This window comes from Dendropsophus ebraccatus, chromosome 2 (assembly GCF_027789765.1).
Source record: "Dendropsophus ebraccatus isolate aDenEbr1 chromosome 2, aDenEbr1.pat, whole genome shotgun sequence".
Lineage (NCBI taxonomy): Eukaryota > Metazoa > Chordata > Amphibia > Anura > Hylidae > Dendropsophus > Dendropsophus ebraccatus.
Window position 1 is genome coordinate 183,436,710 of NC_091455.1, and position 20,848 is coordinate 183,457,557.

The 20,848-nt window shown below is 43.6% G+C and overlaps 1 protein-coding gene across 1 annotated transcript in view; it reads left to right on the forward strand.

Annotated features, from left to right (window-relative positions):
- Positions 1-259: 259 nt before the first annotated feature.
- Positions 260-20,848, forward strand: part of GALNT11 (polypeptide N-acetylgalactosaminyltransferase 11) — a 30,803-nt gene continuing 10,214 nt past the window's right edge. The window contains exons 1-8 of the mRNA XM_069958861.1: positions 260-357; positions 616-942; positions 8,579-8,702; positions 13,136-13,302; positions 13,500-13,625; positions 14,341-14,590; positions 17,354-17,471; positions 19,851-20,003. Of these exons, the coding sequence (XP_069814962.1) occupies positions 654-942; positions 8,579-8,702; positions 13,136-13,302; positions 13,500-13,625; positions 14,341-14,590; positions 17,354-17,471; positions 19,851-20,003 (1,227 nt within the window). The 5' untranslated portion in view covers positions 260-357; positions 616-653. The remainder of the gene's footprint in view (positions 358-615; positions 943-8,578; positions 8,703-13,135; positions 13,303-13,499; positions 13,626-14,340; positions 14,591-17,353; positions 17,472-19,850; positions 20,004-20,848) is intronic.

A 20,848-nucleotide genomic window follows, 5' to 3' on the forward strand; every position in this document is an offset into this window, starting at 1 on the left:
CACATTCTCCAAAATTCTCCCTCAAACAACACTATTTAGGATCACAGATCAAAAATTAAAACGAGCGTCGGCCATTTTCTTGTAGCGCAGAATCCCTATAATCCTGTGACTGGACTAAGCCAACATGGTTTTCTACTGGAGACAAAAAACGTAAAAGGAGTGTTTTGCCTCTAGCGCTCAGCCGTCCGCCAGCACGCCGGCAACGCCCTGAGATGACGTCATGCGGCTGATTACGCCCTTCTTGTGAAACGCTTTGGTTGACACTCAGAGCTGAGGGGCGGGGCTTGTTGTGTTCGTCATTTTGTGGGCGGAGGCTGCGGCCAGTCTCCTCTCAGACCACTCTGGAAGGGGCCCCAGGTAAGCGGCTGGGTGAGGGGCCCCGGGTGGGTGACTTGGTGGCGGCTGTAGCATGTAGTCCGGCTCTGCTGCTGCAGCCAGACAATAGCGCCCCCTGCAGGGTGACACATGGACATCTGGGTTGCAGTTAATATATAGCCACCATGTATTGCTGTGACCTCAGCACATAGTAACCTATTACCCCCCATCACTCATTGCTGCTGTTATTACTTCTGTTATTCTTAATCTTGCCCTTTGTCCTCTCTATGCTCCTGGCAGGGACTTGAGGATGGAGCCCCGACAATGCTAGGGTTACCATGGGCAGCGCCGCTCTCCGCTGTTTCTGCTATGGGTGCCTCTTCACCTCCGTGACCTGGACACTTCTGCTCTTTATTTATTTCAACTTCAGCGAAGAGAGCCAAGGCGTCAGACATGTGCCCGTCAAGGGGCTGGAGCCCTACCGACCCTTCCCCAAGAAGATCTACCCCCGCTTCTCCCGGGAGTCGCTGGATTCTGATGGATCTAATAAGGGGCGAGCTGGAGATCCGCTAGGAAATCACATAGGAAACTTTGCTGAAACTAATGGGAATTTCTCCCCGGAGATGGGTAAGAACTGGAAACAATGTATCGGAGGGGCTGCAGGTAGTCTGTAATGTGATATAAAGCATTTAAAGGGGAACGTCTCTGTTTGGGTAGAGTCCCAGCATAGTGTTACTGGTGTCCGGATGTGTCCCCAAGAGCTTATTGTGAGGGACCGGTTAGTTCGTGGACGGGTTCACACCAAATTTATAACAGGAACAATCAGATAAAAAAATATAATGGAATGAGTTGAACTTTATTTGAACTTTTTTTCCTGTATTTTGGACCCACTCCTGGTTTTGGCTAAAATGGGTCCATTTACATAGAAAGATTATCTGACAGATTATGAATAGAGATGAGCGAACCGGGTTCGGGTTCGAGTCGATCCGAACCCGAACGTTCGGCATGTGATTAGCAGTGGCTGCTGAACTTTGATAAAGCTCTAAGGTTGTCTGGAAAACATGGATACAGCCAATGACTATATCCATGTTTTCCATATAGCCTTAGGGCTTTATCCAAGTTCAGCAGCCACCGCTAATCAAATGCTGAAAGTTCGGGTTCGGATCGACTCGAGTATGCTCCAGGATTCCTCATCTCTATTTATGAAGCCAAAGCCAGGAATGGATATGAAAAGAGGAGAAATCTCAGTCTTTCCTTTATGACCTGATCTCTGTTTATAGTCTGTTTCTGGCTTTGGCTTCAAATCTTTGGCAGATAATCTTTCCATGTAAATGGACCCTATGTTCCTCTCTGTTTGCTTCGCTCCTCATTATGTACACATCCATATAATTGGCTATAATCTTACTGCAGTCGCTATTTTAGGGACTGAATTAAGGATTTGAAAGGGTCCCTGTCATTATAAAACAAAACAAACTTTTGACATATAGCAGAGACATCAGTCAGGTTCTGGGTGATCAGATCCCCACGATCTCAGAAGAAGAAGAAGTGCGCCGTTATGCTCTTCTCTGTCCAGCTACCTGAGATCTCAGTCTCATTGTATAAGATGAGCTCCACAGACTATACTGGAGCTAATCTCCTGCAGCAGCTGGGGAGAGAAGCGCATAGCTGGCGCTTCTCCTAGATCTATGATGAGTTGGAGTCTAAACACCCACATCGTGACTGAACAAAACGTTTGCTGTGCTCAGGTTTTTTGTTTTTTTTTATGACCAGGACACTTAAAAATTTTTTTCACTCCAACCTGTGGCTCTTCAGCTGTTTCAAAACTACAACTAGCAGCTGTTGTCTGTCCGGCTATGCTAGGAGTTCCCATTTTGCAAAAGCTGTAGATTCCCAATGTGGACGCTACTGGAAAACACAGTTTTTATTTGAGAAGCATGAGAGACTTGCTGCGGGCATTGTAGCTTAGCGTTCGTGCACAGAGGCTTGGATAAGATAAATCTGGAATATGTTTTGCCTGTATGACCAGTCTGTGCCACAGTATTTCACAGTTAAAGTGACTCTGTACCCACAATCTGACCCCCCCCAAACCGCTTGTACCTTCGGATAGCTGCTTTTAATCCAGGATCTCTCCTGGGGTCCATTCGGCAGGTGATGCAGTAATTGTCCTAGAAAACAACTTTTAAATTTGCATACTCAAACATGAGTATCTGTGCCCTAACTTTGCACCACCCCTCTGTCCCTCCTCCCCACCCTCTTAATCACTAGGAATGCCACTGAAACATTTACTCCTGTCTGTACATTGCACAGGTGATTAACAATCCAGCCCATGTTCAGTATTCACACAGCTGACGAATAGGAGACAATCTGCCTGGAGCATTCCTAACAATGAGGAGGGTGGGCAGGAGGGACAGAGAGGTTGTGTCAGCCTAATGCATACACAATCTAAGTCCCCGCCGTTGGGCACGGGGCTGCCAGTTTAAAAGTTGTTTTTTTACGACAATGACTGCATTATCTGCCAAACGGGCCACAGGACAGATCTTGGATTAAAAGCAGCTGTCCCAAGGTACAAGCGGTTTGGGGGGTGGGTACAGAGTCACTTTAAAGGGGTTTAACCCGCGAGGAAAAAGTTTTTATTTGCTGCTGCAAGTATAGAGAAAACAATAAAGAAGCTATGCTTACCTCTCTGTGCTCCCCCAATGTCCTCCTTAAGTTCTCCGGGTCCCCTGCTGGATGATCCCTTCTCAACTTCTGAGATGGACTTGTCTCAGCACTGACAGCCCGCTTAGCCAATCACTGGACATGGCGCTGTCCCATCTGTCAGTCATCGGTAGTCGAGGCGGGATAATTCAACTAGAAACCAGTGGCGTGTGGAGAGGTAAGTATAGCTTCTTTATTGTTTTCTATATACTTGCAACAGTATATAAAAACTTTTCCCTCGCTGTATAACCCCTTTAATATATGAGACTTAAAGGAAGTCCAGTGAAAATTTTTGTTAAAGTATTGCATTGCCCCGAAAAGTTATACAAATCACCAATATACACCTATTAAGGGTAATGCTTATAAAGAGCTTTTTTCCCTGCACTTACTACTGCATCAAGGCTTCACTTCCTGGATAAAATGGTGATGTCACTTCCTGGATAACATGGTGATTTCACAACCCATCTCCCAGTGCTGTGCAGGCTGCTGGAGAGGATGATGGCAGAGGGATGCTCAGTGTCCCTCCAGGGCCCTGTGTCCCTCAGTTACCCCCTGCCATCATCCTCTCTAGCAGCCACAGCCCGCACAGCTCTGGGAGTCGGGTCGTGACATCACTATTTTATCCGGGAAGTGAAGCCTTGATGCAGTAGTAAGTGCAGGGAAAAAGCACTTTATAAGCATTTCCTGTAATACGTGTATATTGGTAGTTTGTATAACTGGGGGGCAATACAATACTTTCATAAATTTTTTTGCCGGACTTCTCCTTTAAGGGCTTTTTTACACTTCTAAAATGCACCCTGGTTTGGGCCGAGGAGGCACATCAATTTCCACATCCAAATCCGCATGATTTTGCTTAAAAAGGAATCTCCCATTGAAGTTAACTCTATACCACCCTGAAAAATCAGCACAATATTCAAAAACGGCAATGAGTATTTTTCAGCATTAAAGGGAACCTGCAACCCCCGGTGCCGGGGCCTTTTACGTACCTAATCGCGCCGGGTCCCGCTTCTTGAGACGGTCCGGTGACTGAGATTTCAGTGCCTGAAGCCCGACGCGCGCGCTCCTGAGATGAGTCCAACACTCATAGAGAATGACGGAGCGTCGGACTCACCAGTCTAAAGCCTATACTCAACTTCCCTTCTCCCCTGATGCAGCTTCATCCCAGTCCCAGCATCCCCAGTGATCAGAGTTGGTATGTGCGTTTGCTCCCTGGTCCGATCTGTGGCTGATTCAGCTACATGGTAGCATACAGGAGCGGAGGAGGATGCACCCTGGGGCGCTAATCTGAGAGTATAAGGAATACATGGATGTAATGAGTTAGCAGTGCCTCTCTCCAGCCTCCGGTGCTGTTAGAGTAGCAGTAGTCAGCACAGCTGGCATTAGTCCTAGTCGCAGCTAATTTGCCACAGAGGAATTGGCATGAGATAAATGAAATGGTTCATACCTGAGTTGTAGCTCCGGAAATACACTGCATGCTGCCAGCTACTGATATCTCCGCTTACTTGTAGGACTTGTACCTCTAAGATCTGTACTTGGTTAAGAAATAGAACAAGTATTTCCTCAGGGGGCGTCCTGTTTAGATGCTGCAGGTGAAATGTATAAACCACCTTTAGGATCATCCAGGAGACTGTTTTCACTATAGTTTCTAGTGGTAGTCACTCTTTTAAGTGCTTGCAGGATATTTGGGTGGTGACGTCTCTTCTGCATACTACTGTATATGATAGCTATTATTTCTATGTGTCCTATGGGGGTCACACCTAACGCTATGAGGACATTTTCCATAATTCCTGCAGTTCTCCCATATATCTTTGGCAGACTGCTATAGGGTCCTCTGATGCATTATTGTTGTCCATTCTGCACAGATCTGATTGAGGTCTTCTCAGTTACTGAGACCTATAGGGTTTATTCACGTGGTGCAGTAAAGAGGTGTATTTCTGTTTTGCATGTGCGAAAATTGCAACTGAAATATGAGCACTGTGTGAATATGTACTTAGGGGGCATTCACTGCTGTAGTCGTAGAGCAGTTTTTGCAGTGATATTTATGGAATTGTGCACCAGCTTAATGCTCTCCTGGTACCAAGTGTCAAAAAGGTGTTCCCAATCCCCTGTAGTGCTGAGGGTTGTAATGCCCCATTGATCCTTGCCCCAGCTAGACAAATGGAAGGAGGCACTCTAACACTTCATTCACAATCTATGGGACTGATGGAGATAGTGGAGTACAGCACTTGGCTATCTTGATCAGTCCCATAGACATGGAGTGGAATACTTATACATGACCACTGCTCGATAACAGGCGTCTTAGCCTCCAGTGATCATACACTCATCACTTGTCCATAGGACAGCACCTTTTAAAGGGGTTATCTAGGTTTAGAAAATCATAGCTATTCTCTTCCAGAAACAGCACCAATATTTATCTCAGTTTGTGTTTGTTATTCTCTCTCAGTTCTATTAAAGTAAATGGAGTTGTAATACCACTTACAACCTGAATACAGGTGTGGTGCTGTTTCTGAAAGAAAGCAGCTAATTTTTTCTAAACATGGATGACCAGTTTTTTTGAGCTGATGGCGGATAGATATGAATACAAGCATTCAGAAAATACCTTTGTATTGTCTGTGTTCTTATTTTCTTAAAACATGACTTTATTGGGTCCAAGGGGCAGAGCCTAGAGCTTCCTGTACCTTGGCACCGCTGTGACCCTCAGCATAATAAACAACACACATGACTCAGGGGAACCTAGACTCAACAGCCTTGACACTATTAACCCTGGAAAAATAAGGGCATTTTTATGAATAAATAATGACCGATTTAATTTAAAGGGGTATTTCAGCCTATGGTAAAAAATTTGTTGCTGCTGGGGTGAGAAGAATAAAATAAAAACTTATACTTACCTGGCTCAAGCCATCCCCTGCTCCCCTCAGTTTTTCTCCTTCTGGTCCCCTGATCACTCTGGCCAATCACTAGCCACAGCAATATCCTGTCCTGGCCAGTGATTGGCTGAACAATAAGGTCCATCTCTGAACACTTGTCTCAGGAGCAGCAAAAAGATAGAAGCATCAAGGGGCCAGAAGTTGAAGAACTGGAGGGGGATCAGGGCTAGGTGAGTATAGTTTTTGATTCTCTGTTTCTCCTGCCCCAGCAACTTTTTTTTTTTTTAACCATAGACTGGAATACCCCTTTTAACTGAATGTGCAGTGTGTGAAAGCATCCAGCAAAGTGCCCTGCGGCCAGTGGCACAGGCGCCCCTGTCCTGGCACGGAACCATCCATGTCTGTTGATACTGATAACAAATAGTGTGGTTTCCAGACCACCATGGCTGAGCACATTGCAATAGACCACGCTTTTACGTGTGTACATCTGCCCACATCCTGGCTGGAAATTTAGGATCAAACACACTGGACAAACAATCTCCATACCTCTAAAACCAGCCATCCCTGAGTCAGCAAGGGGCCGACCACGTTTCTGGCAAGCAGTGTCCTTTTGGGGTCTCTGAGGAAGTTGAATGTCCCTGTAAGCATTTGTACATACAGTTTACACTTCACAGGAAAGCCGGAGGATCTCTCTTATGATGACACATTACACAGGATGATGGAGAATGCCTCTTGTCACGCAGTGCATGCACTGGCTCAATCTATGCAAAAACTATACATAAATGTATAATTAAAATAAATAAATAAAATATATATTTATATTTATTTTTATTACAGGAGATGTGCTTGGTTACAATCTGCATTCAATATCTTTCTAAATTTAAAATAGCCTAGAAATGCTGAGACAATTGAGTTTCCTCCCTATGATTGTGAATGAGTGATGAGCTGGGCTTACAGCCTCCGGTGTCCCATTCACAATGTGCACTGTCACACGTAGTTCCTATATACAGATTTGCAGTGATTAGTTATATTGCAGATATTCCTACATAGACTTCTCATCCAGTTTGCTGCTGTAATACTATAGGATTGCTTAATGTCAATTAATTTTTAACATGAAAGCGTACCTGTCATTAGAAAAAACTTTTGCCGATTTTGATCGGTCGGGGGTCTGAGTGTTAAGACCACACCTGATCAGGAGAACGAGCCATAGACTCCCGATAGAGCAAAATTGTCCGTCAATGGTAGTGCCTTTACAGATGCATTAACTGCCTATGACGTAGACACTAATGCAGCTTCATACCTTCAGAGACGCAGGTTCTTTGAACTATGCACTTATAACTGGCTAGATGGTTCCTCTAAGTTTTTTTTCAGTTCACAGGATATGGCATCTGGGTTCCTTCCTCCCTTAATCCCGGTGTCTCATTACACCTTCACTATAACACCACCCACAACACTATAGGGGCCTGCAATATATGTTCTATAGAGAAACAGAGTTGTCTGACTTCCCATCTAGAGTGTACAGCAGGAACAAGACATGTTACAGGATGTACGCTAGACGCGAGGTGGGGAAATGGAAACAACAAAGGAGACAGTTTGCATCAGAAGCAGAAGGAAAGTATAAAAGACCACAGAATGGTAGTAAGATCACTTTATTTACCAGTATATGTTCATTTATTATACATATACATATTATACAATTGAAGACAAAGTTCCTTTAAGGTGGCTGTACACCTTTTGATAGCTGTCAACTGAGTCCCCCACACACATAAGACAATTGGAAGGTCAGGGAGGGAAGTCAACATGCCTCTTCCTCCTTACCACCGGTATCCTCCATCTGGTACAGTCAGACCCTATTCACATAAGATAGCTGGATGGTTTAGGCACCTTAAAGGGGTTATCCAGGCTTAGAAAAACCATGTCCGCTTCCCTCCAGAAACACCACCTCTTGTCTTCAATAGAACTGAGCTGCAAAGCCACACCCAAACTGATGTAAATGAAGCCAAATTGAAATACCACAAACAAACAGAGGTTAGGGGTGGCGCTGTTTTTGCTAGAAAGTAGTTTTACTTTTACTAGTACTGGGTAACCTTTTTAAAACCTGCCCTGGGTTTCATTGGAAAAAAAGAGTCGGGATAGATAAGAAATTGCCCTAACAGAGCAATGAAAGACGTGTAACTAGGAAAGGAATGGAAACAGAAAGTGTTTGGCTCCTGGAGGGACAGCTTGGACACCGACTTCTAGTAAAAGGGTTAATGCCGCTTAAGGCAGATGCTCCTTTTGCCCTTGTAAGAGTCCGGATTAAGTTTGCTCGCTCTCGGAGTAAACATCCAGTATTAAGAGTGTGGCCAGGACTTATAAACTGACTTGTCACATAGTGGGAACCCTGCCGAAAGGCCAAAATCTCTGCATATCCTTTTTAAGGCCTCTAGTTCTACTTTTCATTTCCCTTTACCGGGATTGTTACTTCTTCATGTCTCCCCAGTATTAGAGCTTGTATGTGAACAGTGGCACCATCAATGCCTTCAGCTTATTTGGTGCCTTGAGTCCAGCAGTGTTTTGCCATAATGATAGTTTGGAGATGGGGAACCATTGGCCCTCCAGCTGCTGCAACGGCCGTCCAGGCATGATTGTAGTTTGGGAACATACTCATTGGATGTATTCTCTCTGTCTCTCTGAATGATTTCTATGCTTTCTCATAGGCATGATCTTCAATGAAGTGGACCAAGATGTACGGGATGTCGGCTATCAGAAACATGCCTTCAATATGCTGATAAGCAATAGACTTGGGTATCACCGAGACATCCCAGACACCAGAGATCCCAAGTATGTTCCTAACGCTATTTGCAGGATTTATAGATTATATAAATTGTTAAGCAAGAAAAATAATGTTCCTGTAGGTGAAATAATACCTTTTCTGTATGATAGGTTGGAGTTTCACCACTAAGACCCCCATTAATCAGGAGAACGAGCTGGGAGAAGCAGATATGGGGAAGTGAAGCGCTCCACCCTGTGCTTCTCTCTGCTTGTTGTTCTGACCGGTGGAGATCTCAGCAGTCAAACCCCAACTTGTCAAAACTTATAACATGTCCCTGTGACTTATCAAACATTTTCCTAATTCCAGGTACGCTATATAGTTGCATATGTGACGTAGTATATGTTTCTTTCTAGGATCTTTCTGTAATAGTGTTAGTTAACACTGAGGAATCTGTGCCGATATTCCAATGGAATCCCCGTTGTGGACTCTGCTCGGAATTCCGCCTGCTTCATCACCTCAATGTTAGATATAGGGTGCCTCTGCTCCTCTCCGCTCAAACAATCATCACTGGTTCCTCAGTGTGAACTGTCCCTTAGTGTTTTATAGGGACTTATTTCCTCACAAGGGAAATAAAGCATTGCCTACTGTCCATTTAAAGTGCGGAATCTGCTTTTGTATTTAGTGAAAGTCCTGAAATAATGCCACCCCTCCCTCCTCGACTTACTTCGAATAATAATAATAAAGTATTGGAAAAAGGGGTTTATGAGCCAGACCTCTCCTTTACTCTAATCGCTGTTATTCCTCCTTTATAGGGACTGCCAAAATCCTACTGTACAGTGACTGATTTTATTTTTTTATTGGTTTTATCATATGGCAGGCAGATGAGATTATATCATACATGGATGTCACCCCAGAGACTTTTCTCTGTAGAATTTCTGCTTACCCCATATAAATGGTTTTGTCTGAGTATAATGGTTGTGCAGCTGCTCTAGGTATATATGAAAGAAGAATACGTTTATGGAAATATATGTTTACAGCAGCAGCATTTCAGACTGTCACACTGTCTAAACTATGGCTTTTTTTTTTAGAAGTTCTGTTATATACCCCAATGTAAAGGACTGATTGCTCTTTGTTTTTGGAGCAAATCTCTTTACATTACACAATGTATTAGATGCCCTAATAAGGCTGAGCTAGCGGGTACAGTAACAACCAGCGTAAAAAAAAATCCCAGCAAGACCAGGTTCACATATGTCTGGCTGTGCAGAGCCGTTCCGTATAAAACAGGCCGTATCCTTTGCCTCCGTCACCTCATCCACTAGACCATAGGCGAAAATGTGTAACAGCAGCTGACCTAAGTTGGTCTCCATTGTGGCTGTGCTAGATCCAAAAATACGGCATTGAATATTTTTTTCTTAAAAGGGTTATCCAGTGCTACAAAAACATGGCCATTTTGTCCCGCTCTTGTCTCCAGTTCAAGTGTAGTTTGCAATTAAAGGAGAAGTCCGGCAAAATTTTTTATTAAAGTATTGTATTGCCTCCCAAAAGTTATACAAATCACCAATATACACTTATTACGGGAAATGCTTATAAAGTGCTTTTTTCCCTGCACTTACTACTGCATCAAGGTTTCACTTCTTGGATAAAATGGTGATGTCACTTCCTGGATAAAATGGTGATGTCACTTCCTGGATAAAATGGTGATGTCATGACCCAACTCCCAGAGCTGTGCGGGCTGTGGCTGCTGGAGAGGATGATGGCAGAGGGACACTGAGGGACACAGGGCACTGGAGGGACACTGAGCATCCCTCTGCCATCATCCTCTCCAGCAGCCACAGCCCGCACAGCTCTGGGAGTCGGGTCGTGACATCACCATTTTATCCAGGAAGTGACATCACCATTGTTATCCAGGAAGTGACATCACCATTTTATCCAGGAAGTGAAGCCTTGATGCAGTAGTAAGTGCAGAGAAAAAAGAACTTTATAAGCATTTCCCATAATAAGTGTATATTGGTTATTTGTATAACTTTTGGGGGGCAATACAATAGTTTAATATAACATTTTGCCGGACTTCTCCTTTTAAGCTCCATTTACTTCATTGGAAGTGAAACCTGCACCCAAACTGGAGACGAGTGGGGAAAAAGTGGCCATGTTTTTGTAGCACTGGATCACCCCTTTAAACACTAGAGATGAGCGCAATTCGAGCATGTTCGAGTCCATCCGAACTCGGAAATCTCAGCAATTGATTACCAGTGGTTAAAGTGACTCTGTACCCACAATCTGACCCCCCCAAACCACTTGTACCTTTGGATAGCTGTTTTTAACCCAAGATCTGTCCTGGGGTCCATTCGGCAGGTGATGCAGTTATTGTCCTAAAAAACTACTTCTAAACTTGCAGCCTGTGCCAAACGGAAGTATCTGTGCCCTAACTTTGCACCACCCCTCCGTCCTTCCTCCCCACCCTCTTCATCATTAGGAATGCCACTGGAACATTTTCTTCATGCTGAATATTGCACAGGTGCTTAACGATCCAGCCCATGTACCGGGCTGACACAGGTGGGGAATAGGAGATAATCTGCCTGGAGCATTCCTAATGATGAAGAGGGTGGGAAGGAGGGACGGAGGGGTGGTGCAAAGTTTGGGCACAGATACTCCCGTTTGGCACAGGGATGCAAGTTTAAAAGTTGTTTTTTAGAAAAAATAACTGCATCACCTGCCGAACGGACCCCAGGACAGATCTTGGATTAAAAGCAGCTATCCGAAGGTACAAGTGATTGGGGGGGGGGGGGGTCAGATTGTGGGTACAGAGTCGCTTTAAAGAAGTTAGATACGGTCCTAGGGCTGCATGCAACTTCTTAAGCCACCTGGTGAGACTTCCAGGTTCGGACGGACTTCCAGCATGCTCGAGTGGTGCTCCTCTCTATTCAACACAACCACATTAGGTGGAACCTGATATGTAACCCTCCCTGGTCGTGTTGTGCAGTATAATGTATGTTCCCCTCTACTAATTGGTTGAGAATATTTTTTTGGTTACCATTGTCATAGTTATAGAGTTAATGGGTTTTGTAGCGTATACACCATATGTTAGATTTGTTGAATGGCTATGTGTGCACTGAGTGTGTGAGAGGATGCAGCAGCTGAGGATCACATGGCAGCAGCACATTCCATACATATATTCTGACCGCCCATCACTATAGCAGCTATACATCCCATACACAGCTGCTTCTGTTAGTGACTTCTTACCCAAACATCTGCAGAGTATTTTTAGTGTCATTTGTACTTTACATTTTTGCGGTGTAAGTTCTGGCACCCGAACCCTAAAGCTCAGGCTTTCTAAGATCCCGGCTCTGGGACGCATCATCTTCTTGCTCAGATATGAATCTAATTGGAGAAGATTTACAAAGACTCCTACACGTCGATGTACCCTAAGTGTGAGTTCACACCTACTTAATCCACTGCAGATTTGATGGTGCGGATTTATGCAATATAAATAGCTCAAATCCGCAACATTAAAGCTATGGTGGAATAAGTAGAATTGTTTCAACTGGTGTCAGAAGTTTAATTTTTACACTTCTATTTTTTTAAATCTTTAGTCTTCCAGTACTTATCAGCTGCCGTATATCCTGCAGGAAGTGAAGTATTTTTTCCAGTCTGACACAGTGCTCTCTGCTTCCACTTCCGTCTGTAACATGAACTGTCCACAGCAGGAGAGTTTTTTTTTTTTGTGGTGATTTGCTTCTGCTCTTGACAGTTCCTGTCACGGACAGAGGTGGCAGCAGAGTTAGACTGGAAATAATAACACCACTTCCTGCAGGACACACAGCAGCTGACAAGTACAGGAAGACTGGAGATTTTTTAAATAGAAGTAAATTACAAATGTATATAACTTTTTGACACCAGTTGATTGAAATGAAGAAAAAAATTCACTGGAGATCTGGAAATTCACTGGAGAAGTTCACACATCATATACTTAGTGTGAGTTTTCAGGTACAGTAAATAAGCATGAATGTGTGGTATCATGCAGATGTACAGGGTCTTGATAAGCCCTGTTTACTGACTACCTCTCTCTCTCTGCGGGGGGGCTGCTCGGAGGATCGCTGATCGTCCGGGCAGCCCATAGGATATAGCAGCGTCTGCTGCCGATGCTCCTATTCAGCGGAGCGACGGCAGCAGATCGCTGCTATATCAGTCGCTTGTTTTTCAACATGTTGAAAAACAAGCGACTGCAACGATCAGCCGACATGAACGATGTCGGCTGATCGTTGCACTCTATTCCACGGAACGATTATCGTCCGTAGCGGTCGATATCGTCCGAAAATGAACGATAATCGTTCCGTGGAATAGGGCCATTAGATTCTGCCACTTATTAACCCATTGAGCACCACCTTCCTTACAGCTGCTGTGCACAACCACTAGATGTCCCATAGTCATATCTTACAAAAAGTACTGAAATGTCTTATTTATGATTCTAGCATGCACTGACTGTCAGTATTACTGTTGGCAGGTGTGCTAAAAGGATTTACCCCACAGAACTGCCCCTCGCCAGCATTGTGATTTGTTTCTACAATGAAGCCTTTTCTGCTCTTCTGAGAACCATTCATAGTGTGTTAGACCGCACACCGCCCAATCTGTTACAGGAGATCGTACTGGTGGACGATGACAGCGATCTAGGTAAGAACCACCATGGAGATCAGAAATCACAATAGTCCCTTTTAAAGAACTTTTTTTTTTTTTTGTACTGTGGATGTTTAAAGGGAATCTGTCAGCTCTGTGTCTCCCTCAGTAAAGCGGACATGGGCAGATGGTCAGTAGGGGGATTAAACATATCATACCTGTCTCTTAGCCATCATCTACTTTTCTTTTGTCAGATGACTTGAAGGAGTCATTGGATGATTACATAAAGGAAAACCTTCCCAACAAGGTGAAACTGGTGCGGAACAAACAGAGAGAAGGGCTTATTCGCGGGAGGATGGTGGGAGCTTCTCATGCTACAGGTAGGAATCAACACCACAGGTGTCTAACTGCGGCCCTCCAGCTGTTGCAGAACTACAATTCCCATCATACATAGGCAACTGAAGCGTTGGCTCCCCAGACATGATGGGTATTGTAGTTTGACACCCCTTTACTCCATCCCCTTTGCCTTGTCATTGCATTAGCACCTTTGCTATTAATAGCTATTGATGTAAGACATGGATGGGCCGGAGTAAGGGCCCTATTACACGGCCTGATAACTAATGTAAGCGAGCGCCCGTCTGCTAGATCGGTGCTTGCTTACTGAGCCTATTTCTGCCTCTTTTTCTCCGTCACAATGCTAAAGTAGCTGTCAACAGAATTATAATGGAACCCTATAGAACTTCTGGTACAGCGATTACTGGAAGTTCTACATGGCTCCATTATAATTCCATCGACTACTACTGTAGCATTGAGACAGAGATAAAAAGGCAGAGTGCGCACTGCTGCATGCATCTGCCGCTTCATTGTAATGACCGCAGGGGGTGTCTGCACCCGGACCCCGACAGATACAAACTTTGACATGTTGCTATGACATGTCAGAAGTTTGTTTTAATGATAGGTAAGTGTAAAAATATAAATGTTATACATGTGTACACTCCCCAGTGTTCTTCTAGCTCCTGCCTGCTCCCACAGACGCCACTGGATATTTTCAATGTCACATTTTAAAGATGTAATATTTTTCTGATTCACTCTTAGGTGATGTTCTGGTGTTCCTGGACAGTCACTGTGAGGTCAATGAGATGTGGTTACAGCCTCTACTCGCTCCTATCAAGGAAAACCCCAAGACCGTGGTGTGTCCCGTTATTGACATAATCAGTGCTGACACCTTAATGTACAGCTCGTCCCCTGTTGTGCGGGGTGGATTCAACTGGGGACTTCACTTTAAGTGGGACCCAGTGCCCCTGTCTGAACTGGAAGGTCCCGATGGATTCACTGCTCCATTTCGGTAAAAGTTTTAGGTTTGGTTTTCAGTTTTTGCACACATGGGCCCAGATTTATCAAAGGATGTAAAATATGCACTGGTGTAAACTGCCCACAGCTCGACTTTCATTTTACCAGAGCTGAAAGCTGAGCTGTGATTGGTTGCAGCGGGCAGTTAACACCAGTGGATATTTTATTCCCTTCGATAAATCTCCCCCCATGGACTTAATGGGAATCTGTTAGCTAAAATTCATGTATCAAACAGCTGACACTATTAGATAGCTGTTAAATCAAGGAGACACATGGTACCTTTCTAGTATCTGTCTGTGCTTCCAGAATGTTGAGAAATGCTTTGATTCTTGAGGCTTTCCCAAGCTCCTGAATAGCTGCAAGCAGGAATGTATTCTCTCGACCCCTCCCTACTTTATTGCCCAAGCAAGATCATGTATGAGAGGGGGAGTAAGGAGGTGTAACAACTTGCTGCACTCCAGGAGCTCAGGAAAGCCTCTGACTCTTTTTACTATCTAATAAAAGCATTTTTCTACATTCTGGAATCACAGTTATGTGAAATGTACCATGTGTCTCCATCCTACCAGCTATTTGTGAGCAGATTGGAACATGCATTACAGCTGACCGATCCCCTTTAAAGAATTAAAGTCTTATTTCAACATAACAAACAGCTTATTCTTACCACCCTGTGCTCCCCCTGTGCCCTCCTATGTCATCTTTGCTGGCTGTGGTGCTGTCCTCTCTCAGGAAGAGATTGGCTGAGCGGGCTGTCACTGCCAGATGAGTCTGTCTTGGAAGTGAAGGCAGGATCATTCAGCCATGGACCGAAGATGACACAGGAGGACACTGAGGGGAGTGCAGAGAGGTAAGAATAGGCTGTTTATGTTCTGTGCCTGGGCAGCATATACTTTATCCTTATGTCAGCTCAGCTGATAAAGCTCACAACAGATTTGGCCGTTAGTATAAAGTGTATGGGGGGGGGGGGGGGGGGGGGAGGGTTCTCCTGAGACCCTGACAGATGATGTCAGGCATGATGGAATATCAGTGCCCGACCCCCTTTGTTTTTGAAGAGACAAGCCACCTCCCACCAGAGCTCTACGTCCTACGAATCTGTTATTGAAAGTGTATGGCCATCTCTACACTAGACTTTATGGGTCTGTTGTTGCTATTGTGTAATGTAGACAGTATAATCCGGCCTCCAGCTTACATAACACAGAATGGTATTTTGTAGTAATTGGCAAAGTAAGAAACAATCGAGCACAATAACATAAGGCGTCCACTGTAGTAGTCAGACTCTAAATTTGTTTTCCTCTTGTAAAGCCGTGCAACATAAGAAGCCTTATTATTGGATTCTTGTCATAACTCCCTTTGTACTCTGTGTCCTAGAAGTATAGAGTACTGGGCTCCCACAGGCCGCCAGCGGCTCTCATAGCAGAGTCCTGGCAGAGAGCTTCAGTAACGGGAACACTTGACCTGGCTTTCTCTATCGACAATCTGAAGGATTAATTTGACCAAGAAATGAATAGTATTTGAGTCTATTAGCTGGATTGTTTATTGGAAAAAGTTATGTGGTTTTTGTTGGCGGCCAATCTGTAGCGCTATAAATTCGCTGCTTCAATATGGAAGTGATTTTTTATTTTTTTTATTTAAAGTTTCCAAAAAAAGAAAAAAACTTCCCAGAAGACATAAGACGCTAGGAGCTTTCATCTGTTCTGTATCCTCCTCACAAGTCTCAATTAAACTTATATTTATTGTTAAAAATGAAGTCCTTGGTAATATAGGTCGGCAGGATAAACGGCTGGCACATGGAAATCTCTTCTATCATGTGGATTCAGTTGGATTCAGTTATGTAGCTTAGACTTCTGACCTTCTATGTTATTCTCCGATAAACCTCACATTTTCTGTAGAACGGCACTGACCTACTGCAGGAGAAACTGTACATGACTGTATAATACTGATGTAAAGGGGTTTATGTGACATTAAAGGGGGTAGTTCACCCCCAAAAATGTTTTCTTTCAAATCAACCAGTGCCAGAGATTTGTAATTTTACTTCTAATAAAAAATCTTCCAGTACTTATGAGCTGCTGTGTGTCCTGCAGGAAGTGGTGTATTCTTTCCAGTCTGAACAGTGTTCTCTGCTGCCACCTCTGTCCATGTCAGGAACTGTCCAAAGCAGTAGCAAATCTCCATAGAAAACTGCTCCCTAGATTGATTAAAAAATACCCCTTCATGCAAGACATTCAGCAGCTGATAAGTACGGGAAGACTTGAGATTTTCCAATAGAAGCAAATTACAAATCTCTGGCACTTTCTGGCACCAGTTGATTTTAAAGAAAAAAACATTTTGGTGAACAACCACTTTAAAGAAGCAGGGCAGTTTTTTTTTTTTTTGTAATCTTTCCCCCCATGCAGACTGACATATATACTTACATGGAAACCAGTCATCAATGGTAAGGATACATGTCAGCCTGCAGCAGGAGAGGGAATAAAAAAACAAAAGAATGGTTCTTTAAAACAAAACAAAAAAATTACAAATTCCTTCTAAAAATGGCGCCCCTGTTGTCAGGGATTAGCTCAGTCCTATGCTATTTAATAAGGCAGAGTTTCACTACCAGGTGCAGCCCATGGAGAAGGGTGGTGCTGTTTCATGAAGAAAGAAGTTAATTTTTTTTTTTTTGTTAAACTCCCAATGACCCCTTTAACGTTCGGCTACACCTTCAATTATAAGTTCTCTCTATGTGCTTGATCTACTGATAACATGTGCGTTGCCTGTATTCCAGATCTCCTACGATGGCTGGGGGGCTTTTTGCAATGGACAGAGAGTATTTTAATACACTGGGACAATATGACAGTGGCATGGACATCTGGGGTGGAGAAAATCTGGAAATTTCATTTCGGGTAAGTAGGGAAAAACTCTTGTGAGACCGTTCACATCATGATGTAAAAGAATGGTATGCCTGCCTGTGTTGTCCCTTTGTGTATCCATGCCAGGTCCATTGATTTTAATAGATTGAATGTAGAATAGGAGTGACATCGTTCAGTCCATTTCTGAATGTATAAAGCTAGCTATATATAATAAATATATACATCAGGCACATGTACAGAAAGACATATATGTATGTGTGTGTGTAATATATATATATTATTATTTTTTTATTTTTTTATTTATTTTTTTTAAATCCATGTCTTTCTGTACATGTGCCTGATGTTTCCTTTCACTATACAGAGGCATAACTTACAATCTTTTTAGCATATTTTCCCCATATATGGCATATTGTTTTTTTTTTGTTTTTTTTTATGCTGTAACAATTTGTTTTATTGCGAAATTACCCCAAAGTTCAGACGACCATGTGTGATCCATTACCCACAACTCTTCAGTTTTTTATTTATTTTTTGTACTTTCACTGGCATTTTCTTAAAATTAGTTTGAAGTTGTTGATCGTATATGTTTCCTTCTCTGACAGCGAGGATTGTCGTCATCTGATCTTCATGGCAAGCCTTTTCTACATTTGTAAAATTTGAGGAACTTGTGGTGTTTTCATAGAGTGTATACAATGACTTGTTCCTGATAAGAAAGGACTAGAGATGAGTGAACCAGGTTCGGGTCCATCCGAACCCGATTGTTCAGTATTTGATTAGCGGTGGCTGCTGAAGTTGGATAAAGCTCTAATGTTGTCTGGAAAACGTGGATACAGCCAATGACTATATCCATGTTTTCCACATAGCCTTAGGGCTTTATCCAACTTCAGCAGCCACCGCTAATCAAATGCCGAAAGTTCGGATTTGGATCGACTCGAGAATAAGGAACCTGCTGGCCCTGACTCTTAATGCCCTATATCTCTTATTAGTCTAGACCACAGGTGTGAAACTCAGGCCCTCCAACTGTTGGAAAACTACCATTCCCATCGTGGACAGCCAAAGCTTTAACATTGACCAGGCATGATAGGAATTGTAGTTTTGTAACAGCTTGAGAGACTGAGTTCGGCACCTGTGGTTTAGATGTTAAGTTGCTGTGTAAGATAATGGCCAACAAACCGGTGGGGATATGCCCCATTGGCATCAAATGTGCTTAGAGGGAAACCCATCATCTCATCTAAAATCTAAGACACATTGTTAGTAAAGCTCCAAAGTAGTGTCCAAGCATATTTGTGCTTCCTGAGTCCCAGGCTGCAAAGCACCTAATTTTATTCCCTCAGTGTATGCTAATTCATTCCAACTAGTCATGAGGGCGGTCCTGTGGTCCCAACGAGTCAGTCATGGGGCTGTATTTAAAGGGACTCTTTCAGCACCTGGGCCCTACCTAATGTGCTGACAGTGTGCAGTAGTCTGGGTCTTGTCAGTATGGTACTGTTTGATAATATGTCTGTGGAGTGGATTATGCGCAATCTCAGGTCTCCTACTGTAAAGAAGAGTCAATGAGGAGTTGTGACTCAGCATTTGTACTGCACTCTAGCACACCTCATCCCTCCTCCTCCTCCTCCTTGTTCTTCTTCATGAATAATCAATGTTGCCCGGCCTCCGGCTCGCACAGCTGTCAGCCAGTGTCTGATTGCAGATCAGTCCTCTGTAGGCAGTTTATGTCTGAAGGAAACACTCAGATATAGTTGAATCTCCTAGCCCAAATGTGTTGGAGCAGTGGTCTAGGGGTAAATTTTCTGTGTAGAGACCACCAGCAGGGAAATTTAGCAATCTGGAGGTGATGCCTCTGGATACCTCTCCTGCCCAGCACTGATCTCACTTATCAGTGGCTGGCAGGAGAAGGTAGAGGACTGTGCAGCTATCAGCAGCTGCAGAGTTCACACAGCGGTTGGGCAAAGTGCTGAATTGGCACCGTGCCCGACCATTAGACATTGTTAGGCCACCCTGTCCCCTGAATATAAGATGCAAGCATTTTTTAGCAAGATATTTTTTAGAAGCTGCTTTGTAAGCAATATGACCATCCAACCCCCATGATAATATTCTACTGTCACAGTAAATCCAGGCCTGACAACACTTATTTCCAGTCATATATTGAAACCTTTGCAATCTATGGCGGCTACAGGATAAGATAGCTATGGTCAGTAGCGATGGGGATGTTGCTACTACCGAGAGTACCGTTACCGCATAGGTGACGATACCCGAGAGAGATTAGGTTGGGGAAGGAGAGGGGAATAATATGCTTTTTGTTAAAAACTGAAAATATTTATTTAATAGAAATCTCTGTTTACTATTCATCAGTCGGTGGTTTGCGTAGTTGATCTCGTGCGTTTTTAATAATATAATCTCATCCTGTTTCAGATCTGGATGTGTGGCGGGAGCCTTCTCATTGTACCTTGCTCAAGGGTTGGGCATATATTCCGGAAAAGACGTCCATATGGATCGCCCGGTGGCCATGACACTATGGCTCATAATTCCTTACGACTGGCACATGTATGGATGGATGACTATAAGGTATTTGCTATGTTTCTAGTATTTACAGCTGACTGTGGCAATCTTTGGCTTTGAGGGTTCATTTATATGTGCAGGATCTGCTGCAGATATCTGTGTAATCGGTGGAACACAGCATCAAATCTGCTGCAGATCCTGCATGTGTGACCCAAATAGGGAAATATGCAAGCTAGACAAACTCTGTAAGGACTAGGAACATTGCTGCAAATAATGACACACCGACTATAAACACTGAATGGTCTTTTTACAGCACAGTAAGGGCCAACCATTAGTTTCATCCAGCACATGACTGAATAACATAACGGGATATAGTTGCTTGCCCCATTTTAAGCATTTTGGGAATATTAGTGGATCATCAAAGGAAAAATTAAGGGGTATGCCACTCAAACATAACTTTTCATATGTTGCTGCCCATGGTAAGACTAAGAATTCATTCCATACTTGTTATTATCTATTCAGTCTACTTCCCCCAGTTTTGAGCTGCTGCTTTCTGCTGAAGACACAAAAAACTGTATGTGAGCTGTTCTGTCCGTCTCCCCTTCTTCCCCTCTCCTCGCTGAGACAGCTGATGTAAACAAGTCCCTGGACGGCTTTATTTGCAACTTTAAAGCTTCTTTGTAATGCAGGCAAGATTAATCTGCGGTCAAGTTGCTGATGAACTTACTGTGATTTAATCCTCCCGTCAGTTACAAAGTTGCCACAAAGTTGCAGATAGGGACTTGTTTACATCTGCCGTCTCGGAAGGGGAGGGAGACGGAGAAAATAACTCAACTCACACACAGTTTTTTGTCTCTTCAGCAGAAAGCAGCAGCTCAGAACTGGGGGAAGGAGACTGAGTAGATAAAAAG